Here is a 13,881-nt window from a genome sequence, read left to right as displayed (position 1 = left end):
ACATTCACCACTGACCCATTTAACAAAGGAATCAAGTCCAGATACTACATTGTTTAATAAGACTTCATTGCATTTTTAATGAATGAGGATAGAAGTAAAGACAATACATTAGAACACATGACAGTTCACTTTCAGGCTGGCTTTCGTCTAGAGTCTATCTTTAAACTTTAGCTTTTTTATTTAGTTTACATTATACAGCATATTCTATTTTGTTTGGAAATAATAGCTTAGATTATTAAGAATAATTATTAGAACTTGATTATTTTTCTTTTTTCACAAAATTTTTATTTTTCATTAATAACCTTGGGATTTTCATAAATTAGTCCTAGAAAACAATACAAGAATATCGTTAAGACACAAAGAACCTTGATAAAAATAATTTGTAAATTAGCACTCTAATTATATTATGCTGGTGCCCTAACATTAAAGAGTTGTCTTATGAACGTTAATTTAATAGAGTTTGGTAGTTTCTCTAAAAACAAGAGTTTTTTATCTCTTTTTACAGGCTAGGATATTACTATGCTTTAAGTATATTTTGGAAATTTGTACAAATGGCTAAATTGAAAATGTCTGATATTCTCAATTACTTAAAGCATTTATGATTTTAAGCTCCCAGAAGAAATCTGCTACTGAAGGGAGGAAAAAGTAAGAGCAGTTAGTCAGAAAAATACTTATATAAGAGCTGTCACATCAATTATTGGTTTGAAAGCAGTAAGCCCTATATTTCAGACTCTAGGCTTTAAGGAATCCTTATTGAGCATTTTCCCTTTGCATAGCTGAGACAAATGGCTGATAAGTGAAATCTTGAGACTGTTCACAGCTTTTCTCTTTCATTCTATTGCAGCCCGGAAGATGGTGAGATACACCCAGAAATCTGTCGGCTTTATATCCAACTGCAGTGTTGCTTAGAAATGTACACAACAGAGATGCTAAAATCCATTTGTCTACTGGGGTCTCTTCAGTTTCATCGAAAAGGTATCTATGTTTAATAGATTTCAAGAAACACTGAGGAATGTTAAACAAAGCTAATCTTTTGCCAAGTGTTTATGTACACTACATACTCATCTACACACAATTAGAATGAATTTAAATTTTCAGAAAATGCTTATTATATGAATTAATAAAATGTCCATGTCACTACTGTGTAAGAGAACACTAATTGTTTTGAACAGAAATTATGGTATAAAGAGTTTTTAAATTTACTCTTTTACCACTTGTGAATATAAATTTCAATAATCAGCAAAGCAGCAAAAATATATAATGAACTTACTAGGGTAGTAAATGCTATCTGAAAGTGCCATTATTTTATTTTTCTAAATGAATTAAGTTTCAAGAAGACAAATTACATATTGGATCCCAAGGATTTAAAAATGGGGGGAACTCAACATATAATAGGAAGGCATATGAGTTATAGGAAATATCCTTCTCTTGTTGAAATCATAAAGGGAATATATAGGCTTAAATAACTGTATCCTCCAGAAGTGGCTGTGGCTTCAGTGTGGTTTGATCAGAATTCTGACTCCAATTTGGAGTGATGCCTTGCCTTCTGGGTGTTGGCTTTACCCTCAATCTGGCTTCTCCCACACTAGCAAATTAATTGCAGTAGTTCCAGTCATTACCTCAGCACATCACATGCTCTATAAAGAGAGAGAACTTCTCCCAACTCTAGAGAAAGGTGCTGAGTTTCATCCTGGTTGGACAAGCTCCAGGCCTGAACAATAGGTAGAGAGGTGGAATTCCACTGGTTAGTTTAGGCAATCGAGGCCCACTTATAGAGGTAAGAGTGGAGTTAACTCCACCCAACCAGCACTATTACACAATGGAAGAGGCTAGAATGATATTGGTGCTATAGAGGAAGCCAAAAGTTTCCATTAATAGAGGATTTGACCTATATTTTCTTTATTCATTGAGCAGTAATTAATTACTGGGACCCTTTCAAACAGAAACTTGTTGTGCTTCAACTCAGGAGAATAAAAGAGTGTGTGGAAGGTAATCCTGGGCTGCGATTTAGATTCAGAGATGGTAAAGTTCAATGAACTCAGGGAAGGAAAAAAGATATTTCAGGTGAATATTCAGTTAAAGGTTTGAAATCATATAAGCATAGCCATTTGGGGAGAACAAAATGACATGATAAACTACTTGCAAAAATCAAATTTTGTATACACACATATACATAAATGTATGTTCACAGCAGAACTAAAAACAAGATTATGCTGAATTCTTCCTAAGACAGGGAATATTTTCTCAATATCTTAATATTATTTCTTTTTCTTTTTAAAGGCTGATCTTTCAAGGGTTTCAAAAATTTCAGTTTCCAAAATTGAATACTCACACACTCATATTGTCCAAATATGTGTCATTGGCCTAATGTTTTTACTTCTTAGTTTTCTCTCTCCCTCCCTTTCTCCCCACCAACCATGACATGTGTGTATATGTGCACACACACGTATGCACACTCACACAAAAGCACACATTCAGAGTAGTATTTTTATTCTTTCTAATGACTGAGTAAGCTGGGTATAAATAGCTTTATTCCCCAGGTCCACATATAATATATCTGCAGAAATTGTTCCCTTTTTGCAGAACTTCTTTGCTGGTGAGATGTACTTAACACTAGGGACCTCCACTCTCACCCCATCCTAATTCTTTGGTTTGTGGCCTGATCTCCTGCCATCCTACTTTTTCTCTTTTCACAGTTGACTTTTGAAAGGAAAATTCTTCTGTGCTAGTTCTCTGTTTAAAAAAGGATCCCCTCATCTATATTGCTTCCTTGTTATAGTTGGTGTTGAGCATCCAAATAAAAGCCATGCTGCATCTTAACTGGTGAGCCTGCTTGGTCTTCATTAACAATCTCTGTTTTGCCTTCATCCTGCTGCTTCTATAAAAATAAATAATAGTGGTGGTGTAGCTCAGTGGTAGAGCATTTGAATAGCTAGAAATTTCTGGAATGCTAAATGAAATACTAGCTCTTATGGGAAGGTTGGGATGATTCCATTAAAATATCATTTCAAATTTTACAGTCCTACTTTAATATGGCACATCCTTTCTATTTCTTTATTACTTTTATTAATTTCTTCATTATACCTAAGGAATTAACTCTATATTACTATTTTGGATTTCTGGGTTTTTTGAACGATAGTTGTCATATTCCTACCATTACAATAACACAGAAAATTCTGGTGTTATTAGGTTTTGTTTTTTCTTTGGTATCTTTGGGAACTGTAGAATAGCCTACGTCCATAGCTTCCAGCCAATACTCAATGAATACATGAAATCTTCCACTGACTCTCTGGGAAGCCCTGGTTAAGAAAAAAAATAAATTGGCTCCAGTGACTATAAACTATCAGATATCAATTGAGGTAGAAATTGGTCCACAGATACAGCACAAGAGTATTAAACTTTAAAGAGCTGAATTGGGGAAATTAAGAGACATGACATGTATCTTGACCTTGAATCCTGGAGTCCTTATTCATAAAAGTAGACAGAGAGTAATCAACAAGCCTAAGAAATCTCATTATGGCATGGGAAGCAAAGGAACTGAATGCCTGCCTCATCCTTATAAAACCAAGAAATGGGGGAGGGATAGAGAGGCAGACTCTGCAGATGTGACATACCAAGCCCTGAGTCAAGATGTGAAACCAAGGAAAAACAGATTTACTCTAAGGGAGCAATGGGGTGGGAACCTAGGAATACGCAATTGCAAATTTCAGGCAAGATAGTAGAGATAGTGAAAGAAAGCATGCATTAAGAAATCAGCCTTGCCAGGCTTGGTGGCCCATGCCTGTAATCCCAGAGGCTTGGGAGGCTGCGGCAGGAGGATCACGAGTTCAAAGTCAGCCTCAGCAAAAAGCAAGGCACTAAGGTACTCAGTGAGACCCTGTCTCTAAGCAAAATACAAAAATAGGACTGGGGTGCAGTTCAGTGGTCGAGCGCCAATGAGTTTAATCCCCACTACCACCCCCACCCCACCCCCACCTCACAAAAAAAAAAAAAAGAAAAAGAAATCAGTCTCCTTTCCTCAGGATTGATATTTATATGTGCATATTAAATTATGTAATTTAATACATATGTCATGTCTTAGTACAAAGACCATTTATCCACTAGAAAGAAGTCTATCTACTGAGATCAAAGATACTAGTCTAGTTTTCTAAGATAATATACTCTTTATCCAAACAGTGCCTCTGATGTGGTTTCAGGCTAGAAACAGAGCATGTCTACAGGACCTCACTAAATTCCTTTTTTTGAGAAATCAGATAATCCCTGAGGTTCTGGGGAATAGTGGCTCCCACTGGAATTTGTAATATTCAAAATCTCTTTCTGCTTTGAATCTCCATCTGGTTTGTTTCTTTTAATGTTACAATGAAAGTTGGTATATAACATCCTTTACATAAGCTAATTTCCTTTTCTTCTGTGAGTGTGGCTAAAAGTTGGCTGTTCCCCTCTCTACCTTTTATTTTCCAGCCAGGAAAGGAGAGGGATTTTAATTGAGTTACAAAATTTAACTTTACATGAGAATCTATACTGAAACCAAGTTATTTCATCATAATCTGCACACTTGACTTCTTTTTACATTTGTACATGTTCCTGGCTGCTACCAGAAATCCAGATAATGTTGCATATTTCACTTAGTTTTACAACTATATTGAGTAGTCATGACATGAGTTTGCTATTTGATGAGAAAGGGCACACAAGGTCACTCTAGAGGTTAAGGTCATTCTGGAAAAATGAGCCTCAAATATTTTTAAATCTTCTGAAGTGGGACTGAATTTAGTAATGAAGATTGTCCTCTAACCAGGCTCCATGGCACATGCCTATAATCCTAGCAACTCAGGAGCCTGAGGCAGGAGTATTGCAAGTTTAAAAACAGCCTCAGTGATTTAGCAGGACCCTAAGAAACTTACCAAAACCACATCTCAAAATAAAAAGGGCTGGGGATGTGGCTTAGTAGTTAGATGCCCCTGGGGTAAATCCCCAGTACCAAAAAAAAAAAAAAAAGAATCGTCCTTGCCCAGTTAAGCTAATTCTAATCATCCTTAGTCCTCTGCATCGTCTTCATTGGATCTTCTTGCTTGTTCCATACACTCTGCTTCTGAGTTTTTGCTGTCTCATAACTCTGAGAAATCTTTTATACTTTGCAAGATCATGCTATTGCCAAAGAAATGAAGAAAAGCATTACTAAAATGATTTTCCTTTTTCATGGCCAACAAAATTAAAGTAAATTACAGTGATGTGAGGTAAAACCCACATCATTTAATAAAAGCTATTGGGTTATATCAGGTAGCAAATGGCTCTGAAAAACTGTTTGTATAAGAAGATGACAGATGGGAATAATTTTAGTCATTTTGTAATTTCATATTCTAACACTTTAAGTTGTAGTTGGAGCATTACTTGACAAAGTCTAATTTCTATGTTTATGATGAAAAATAGTTGTTCTCACTTCATAGTTAGGTAAGAAATCTTTTCGCATTACTGAGTCCATGTATCACATTGACCATTAATGCCTATTTCCTGCCACTGGATACAATGAGATTACAAGTTTCATTCACTTTGTTGGAAGAAAGTGGAGCCAGGTTTCTAAGGGAATTAGATGGCACTATTTTGACTGTGGCTTTTCCCTCCCTTTCTCTCCACCATTCAGGCAGTTTGGCAACACTCCCATTCTGAAAGGAGCCCCTTCACATGGGAACGTGTTCTTTCCATCTTTGTTATCCTCTCCCCTTGCTATGTCAGTGGTCTCTCTGACCCTGCTTGCCTCTCTATCATAGCCTGTAACAAAATTATCCTCAGGCCCTTGAGGTTCTGTCATCCTTTCTTCTGCCTAAGATAAGAGGGGTCCTTCTCCCAGCCTGTGCCATATGGCATATATAGGAATAAATCCACACAGAGAAAATGTGATCACAAAATGGAAAAGACAGAGAAATGTTAAAAGTTGAAAAATGTTTTTTCAAAATCCAGTTTGAGATGCTCTAATGAGACATTAATGATCTGCTATCCAGCAAACACAGAAACTCAAGACAAGAACAAGACGTGGGCAGTAAAGATTCACTGTCTTCAGCAGCATAGCAGGAAATGCAGAGGGAATGATCCACATCAATAAAAGAAACAAGCAACATAAAGACAGAAATAGAATATAACCAAAACACCTTATTTTCCAATGCAATAAGGCATTTGATCCTAAAACAGAATAGTGGGTTAGAAGAAATGAAGCAGAATAAATCTTAAAATAGAAAGTATGGTTCAAATTCTGAACTCTAGAAACATGCATTCACTCTTTGAACAAATATTTATTAAGCACCTGTTATTGTTATTGGTGTCCCCCAAAAGCTCATATGTGAGACAATGAAAGTTTAGAGGTGATATAATTGGGTTATGAGAGCCTTAACCCAATCAGTGCATTAATCCACTTGAATGGATTAAGTAGGTCTAACTGTAGTCAGGAAGGGTGTTATGGAGAAGGTAGGTCTCTGGGGGGGGGGTGCCTTTGGGGTACATATGTAGTTCCAAGTGAGTGGAGCTTAGTCTCTCTCTGCCATGTCCTGACTGCTTTCCTCCTTCACACCTTTCTGCCAGGATATTCTGCCTCACCTTGGGCCCAGAGCAACAGGGTCAGCTGTCTATGGACTGAGACATCTGAAACTGTGAGCCAAAAATAAACTTTTCCTCCTCTAAAATTGTTCTTGTCAGGTCTTTTGGTCACTGAGGCAAAAATCTCAGTGATCAAGGCTGAATAAGTCCCTGTTCTTATGGAGCATATATTCTAGTGGAGAAGAAAAGAAGGGAGGAAGGAAAGAAAGAAGAAAAGAAAGAGACAGGGAGAGAGAAAGAAGGGGATATAGAAAGGAAGAAAGAACAGTAATAGTCAAACTTTCTAAAAAATCCCAAATATTAATGAATACAATACAAATAATTTAAAACAGAAGAGATAAAGTAATAGCATGTGACTGGGTGGCTACTTTAGATGGGACGGTCAAAGTTTTCTGAGAACATAATTTTGAATCTGACTTGAATGACAAAAAGGAAACAACGTCATAAACATTAGCATTTTATGTAAAAGACCCAAGACCAGAAGATGGTAGTGTTTGAACAGTATAAACACAACCAAATTCTGTAATCCAAATGTAATCTAAATCATCTATTATTCTCATGTCTTCATATATTAATGAATAGAACTATATTGTCACCTTTATCAAATTAGGTGTCACATAAAGAATAGGTTAATAGTACTGATAATAGCTTCCACTTACTGTGCCCTTTTGCTTGCTAGATGCCTGATGTATGGTATCTCATTTTACCCTCAAGAATATTTCCTTCATTGTACAGATAGAGTAACCTGAAGCTCAATGAGGTAAGTTGCCTGAGGTCACATGGCAAATTGGTCCCACTGCAAAGTCTGATTGGTCTACCACATTAGTCCTTTTCCATTAAACTACGTCAGGGAAGGACAGCAGAACATAGCAAATGGAGAAATAGAGAACAGTAGCACAGTTGACCAAATTTTATTCACATATTTGGCTTATTTAATGATAATGAGAAAATTTCAAAACCATGTTTAATGATTAAAACCCATCATGTGTTAGTTTCTTACCATAATGCTAAGCTTGGAGACTTGCTTTTAAGGATTGGAGGGAATGTTAATTCATAGATTACTGAGTGATTTATATTAATTCATAAAATACTGAATGATTTATAAAATATTTTACATTAGATAAAGACGTTTAGTTCTGGGCTGGGGTTGTAGCTCAGTGGTAGAGCGCTTGCTTAGCACGTGTGAGACACTGAGTTCAATCCTCAGCATCACATAAAAAATAAATAAATAAATAAAGATACTGTGTCAAAAAAACATATTGTATCATTTTTAAAAAGAAGATTAATTCTAAGAAGTCATTGTATTCAGTAAAAATATATAAATAAAATGAAGTATTCATGGGAGCCAATGGAAACATGATTCAGTCATGTCACCCATTGTGGAAAAGTTGGAATTAATTAATTATATAGTAAACACATCTCACACATTGTTCTGCTTGTCTTTAAAGTATGGAATTAGAGAAAAGCCTCATAGGGATCTCCTTTGAATGTATTTTCCTTTGTCTTCTCTTCTTCTGCATTCTAAGGGAATCCTGTGTATCTGCTTTCTCACACAGATTTATGATGCCACCATTATGGGTACTACTTTGGGGGCAATGATGGATCTCCAGTGCCATATGAAGCACAGAGAAGGCTGTAGGGCAAGGGGCAGGGTAGAGTACTTTATCTCTTCTGATTTGGAAAATGTTTACTTATAAGTGTATGGCCAAGATTGGAGCTCTTATTATTTCTGGCCATTTGGGGTATTTTTTGTTTTTGTTTTTATTGGGTTTTATTTATTTATTCATTCATTTATTCATTGTGGTACTGGGGATTAAATCCAGGACCTCATGCTTTCTAGGCAACTGCTCTACTACTGAGCTATATCCCCAGCCCTGCTTTTTGTTTTATTTTGCAACAGGTTCTTGCTGGCCTCAAACTTGTCATCTCCCTGCCTTGGCCTCCCCAGTACCTGGGATTACAGGCATGAGCCACAGGTCCAACATCTGTGATATGTTTTGTAGCACTAAGAATATCTTCTTATCATCGAAGAGTCTTTCAAACTATGGTTTAATATAAATAAACAACTAACTTAATTGATATAATTTTTTTTCTGTGTAAGTCATATGTTTTCTAGTACATGAGAGCAGAAAGATGGATTGTTAACAAACATGCTGCATTTCCCCAGTGCTTTCCATAATGCATGGAGTTAAAAAGCACTGACCCAAGAGAATCACTATTTGGATAAACACCTATGCATTTGATTAAGCCACGTTCATTTTTTTTTCTCAATTCAGTCAGTATGAAAACTATTTTAAAAGCCTTATCTGTGTGTAGATAATGCACAAAGGACATATGAAATTTGCCCTTAATATCAAAGAAATGATAGGGCAGTGATATAGAATTGCTCAGAGAAGATTGGTTTGTTTTATTTTTATTTCTGGATAACTGTACTCAACTGGATAAAATTGACTTTTCTGGACACTAGAGGTCAAACTAATGACCTCCAAAGAGATAACTGTCCATGGCAGTGCCTTCTGTAAGCTGGGGACAAGCAGGAGAGCAAGAAAGAATGGAAAGGGAAAAGAAAGAATAGAGAAAATACAGGAGAAAGAGGATTGGAGAAATAAGGAGGAAAGAGGTCACTAGAGTAGGGGTGATGAAGGAGCCCACTGGTGCCAGTGCCTCGGATTTCTGAGGTCAAGGGTGCTCAATGGCACCCTAGATATGGCCCCACAATCAGATGTGGTTTTGTTATTCCTAAATGACCATTTCTCACGAATATAAGAATAACCAGCCCTTTAATCTGGTATGTGCTTCATGGGTGGTTTCCTTTAACTTTTCTTCAAACATGCCTCTTATATTCTCCATAAACAGGCTAAAAATACATGGAAATCCCCAAGGATCTGAAAGCAAAAATCTTTGCAGGACCCTAAGGAAAGTGGCCAAGTTCGGATGTCCTAATTCTAAACAGTGACACAGCCAACTTAGTATGATTTCAAGGTGCTTTGAGGGCTCCCTTCCCCCTTCTTACCTCCATTCCCCCCCCCCCAAGCAAACATTTGTTCACTGAGGCCTGAAATTGACTTTTTAAGGGACAGAGTTTTTTATTTTATAATAAGAACTATTTTAAATGCACATTCATTCTCTTGGGCAAAGCAAAACTTGGACTTGAGGTTTCCATTTTGAAGCATGTTGATCTTGTCTTAAAAGAAGCACAGGCAACCCACCTGCTACAAGAGGACGAATGCCCCCTTCTGAGTTCAGCCAGGCAAAGGAGGGAAACTGGGCATGGAGTTCTTTAACTGGTTGGTGGAAGGGTCTTCCACTGGCTCCTTAATGTGGCTTAGAATAACTTCCATAAACTGACTCTGTTAACATTTCCAACCTCACATCTCACCAGCAATACCCTCCCTCAGCTTCCCCTGCCCCCTGCATATCCTGCCCTGCCACACTCAAGTCAACTTGAACTATGTTGAGGAATCTCAACCTACAGTCCTTTCCAGTATGTCCCCCTGCTTGGGACATATGACCCTTCCTGCTTGACCCTACACCCGTCCCTTTTTCCTGGCCCATCCCTGCACTATATTTGGGTCACAAGTTAGATGTGATTTCTTGAAGGAAGCTTTTCTTGACGCTTCAAGGCTGGGCCACTCAATATGTCCCTCAAGCATCTCCATTACACCCACTCCATGTGTCCCCCAAGCATCTCCATGACACTGATCATGTGCACATTACTTGAGGTGTTATTGCCTGGCTCTGTGCCTGCCGTTTTCTCTTGACTTTTATTGCCTTGAGTGTGTTCACTATTACATCCCCAACATCCAGTACAGTACCTGGAGCAGAATAAAGTTTCAATTAATGATTATTGAATAAGTGGATGATTGCTTTCATTTCTGCATCTCTTGTCAAAAGAGAGGGAATGTAATTAGAGGAAAAGATTATCCAGAGATGCTGGACTGAACTGATACACATATTTCTCTTCCTACACATACACATATTTCATACACATATTTAGAATCCATTTAAATAACAGAAAAGTATATAATGAAAAGAATAAATCCATATTAGCTCTTGTATTTGTCAGGATGAGATAACTGCTATATTTAACAATACCAAATCTCAATAGATTAGAACAATGAAAGTTCATTATTCACTCATGTCCAATGACAGAGCTGGGGTGGGGCAAAGAGTATTCCTCTATTCATTTTCTGCACATCCAATGTTCAGAGAGGAAAAAAGAAAACATGGAGGATTCTAAAGGAGAATTTTTAGGCACCAGTCTAGAAGAGAGGCCTACATCACTCCTGCTAAGGAAGGGTTCACTGGCCATAACACTTTCACATGACCCTTTCTAATTGTAGAAAAAAAAGAAAACACAGGTTAGCAATCACAAAACTCTCACAACCCTGAAAAACAAAGGACAACTTAAGCAAATCAGAAATTTTGAGAAATTTCTCAAAGCTAGGAGGCAACTGGAATTGAGTTGGTAGAAATAAAAGAACAGAGGAATCCATAGCAAATAAGAAACTCAAGAAGAAATTGAAGCGGGAGAAAATTTTTTTTTGCAAGAAATCAATTCCAGAGACATTTTAAACTCAGTCAGTAAATACAAATCATAGGAAAGATTTCTGGAACTGTTGTCAGGGAAATTAGTTTCAAAATTGCATTCCGGAAAAGCTGGGCTACCCCACACTGAGCAGCAGACTGTGTCTGTCCCAGGAGGATGTCTGGTGTCAATGTCAGTCCTGGGAAGCAAAGCCGAATAGAGTGTGAAATCATTCTGGGCCTCCATAAGTACAGCAATGGAAGGAAAAGAACCTGAGCTCCAGACGATGGTGGTTTTTTGCAGACATAATTGCTCAGTGTATCTCACTGAAGTGGAAATTCTAACCAGGAAACTCAGAGCAGACATGGGGCATAAAGAACAAGCAGGCTGCCCAGGAAGCCTACCACCAAAGATGGAAAACCTTTGCATCCAGCCATACACACTGCTCCTTCTTCACAATTACCAGAAGCACACAATTATAAGAATAATAGGCAAACAGAGATCTTCAAAGACATATCTGAATAGACAGCCAGGAATGACCAGATTTTTAAGAAAAACCAGCTCTATGAAACGGTGCTACCAGATGCAGCAAACAATTAATTCTAGAAGAACAAATTTAAGGTGATGAAAATTTAAAATACATGTAATCAATATATGCAAAGAGATTTATGAGTCTGTCATATACATAAAACAACAATTGTCTGCAACAGATAGGAACCAGTCATATTTGTAGGAAATACAAAGTTTTATCAATGAAAAACTCCTTAGATAAGTTAATTAGTGTTGGGTGACAATTCTCCATTAGTCTATTGCATTTTATGGGTTTTACAAAGTAAGGTACTAATTGCCCTTTGTTTTATACTATCTTTTCAAGGATGCTTATTTAGCAAATGTCTTGGAAAATAGAGTGTATCCCTCCAGAGTAAAGCATAGGCTCTCTATGCAGTATAATTAAAACGTTTCCTTCTGGAGCAAAGGGCAGGCATGCTGATTAAAGACTCCAGAACCCTAAGTCACTGTTCCATTGTTGTCACAGCCCACTGTGTGTGTAGGTATCATTTGGCCTTCTTACATCTCTCTCTGAGAACTAAGACTCAGAAACCCAGCAAATACTTATATGCTGGCTACTGCTATTTTTTTTTTTTTTTTGGTACAGGATTGAGCCCAGGGGCACTTAACCATCGGCCCACATCCCCAGCGATTTTTTAGGTTTATTTTGAGACAGGGTCTCACTAAGTTGCCTAGGTCCTCTCTAAGTTGCAAAGGCTGCCTTTGAACTTGTGATCCTCCTGCATCAGCCTCCCAAGCTATTGGAATACAGGCATGCATTACCACACCTGGCTAGCTACTGCTATTCTGTGAGTAATCAACTATCTTTGTCTCTGACCTAGGAATCTTATGTTGTCTTCCACTATCTATAAAATTGTAGCAGGCTAACTTGAAAGTAGGGTAAAATCTCAGACCTGTCATAGTTCTTTAAAATTATCATAATGGAAATACTGAAAGCCTAAAATAGTGAAATGAAATATCAAGTCAAAGTATTCTCCCAGAATTTGGCCCAAAAGACAAATATAGACTATTGGGGAGAATTAAGAAATGTGAAAGATTCAGAGGCTACTCAAATATGAAATAAGAATTCTGAAAGAATAGAATTCAGAGAAGTAGAGAGTCAAGAAAAAGAGAAGATCTTTTCCCCAAATCTAAAGTAAGACAGAAATATTTAAATTAAAAAGATCATACTGTCTCAGTGAATCACCTTTAAGATTATTTACTAATCACAAAGGGGAACAGGTGTTATTATAATAGTGAAAGTTGGCAGAAACCAACTTAGCAAAATTAGCAGCATTAATAGTGGGCCAACTGAGTCATGTGTTTTTGATGTGATGCACCAAGAAGGATTCAATATCACTTCTATGATATTCTTGCCAAAAATGTTTACTCTGAATCTAGACATGTTGAAACAATCAGAAAAATCCAAATGGAAAGATATTATATCAAACAACTGGCCTGGACTCTTCATTCAAAAGCATCCATGACATGAAATTTTAAAAGGTGCCGGGGTTGGGGGGGCTGGAGATATAGCTCAGTTGGTAGAGTGCTTGCCTCACATGCACAAGGCCCTAGGTTCAACACACAGACAAGAATGTTATTCTAGAGAAAAGGAAAATAAAGAAACATGCTAACAAAATACTTTGTAGAGTCCTTAGTTGGGACCCTCAATTAAAAGGAATTATTGGAATATTTGGGAAACTTAAATATTAGCATATTAAATAATAGTGTTGTATTGAATTATATTTAATCAAAATTTGGGGGCTGGGGATGTGGTTCAAGCAGTAGCACCCTTGCCTGGCATGCGTGCGGCCCGGGTTCGATCCTCAGCACCACGTACAAACAAAGATGTTGTGTCCGCCAAGAACTAAAAAATAAATATTAAAAAAATTCTCTCTCTCTCTCTCTCTCTTTAAAAAAATTGAAATTGTTTTGTCTAATAGTGGTTTTGAGGTTATGTAATAAAGCACTCTTGTTTTTCATGAGATATATACTAAAGTATTTTAGGATAAAGTGTCATTAATGCTTGCAGCTTACTCTCAAATGATTCATTACAAACTACTTTTATATATAAAATCTATAATATTTTTTAAAATAAAAGATTAGAAAAAATAAATTTCAAATGCCAAGAGAAACTAATACAAAGAGGACTCATACCCAGAAATATTTAGGAACCTTTATAGAACTCAAAAGTTTGAAAATTACATCCTGAAAATTTT

General features: G+C 36.9%; 1 protein-coding gene across 2 annotated transcripts in view; it reads left to right on the top strand.

Moving 5' to 3' along the window:
* The window catches only part of Rgs7bp (regulator of G protein signaling 7 binding protein), a 99,928-nt gene that overhangs the window by 64,899 nt on the left and 21,148 nt on the right, over positions 1-13,881 (top strand). For both annotated transcript variants that reach the window (XM_027951631.2, XM_071612566.1), the window contains one exon: positions 845-975. In XM_027951631.2, coding sequence (XP_027807432.1) covers positions 845-975 — 131 coding nt within the window. The remainder of the gene's footprint in view (positions 1-844; positions 976-13,881) is intronic.

Source organism: Marmota flaviventris, chromosome 5 (genome assembly GCF_047511675.1).
Source record: "Marmota flaviventris isolate mMarFla1 chromosome 5, mMarFla1.hap1, whole genome shotgun sequence".
In the NCBI taxonomy this organism is placed as follows: Eukaryota; Metazoa; Chordata; class Mammalia; order Rodentia; family Sciuridae; genus Marmota; species Marmota flaviventris.
This window is presented reverse-complemented; position numbering and strand designations above follow the sequence as displayed.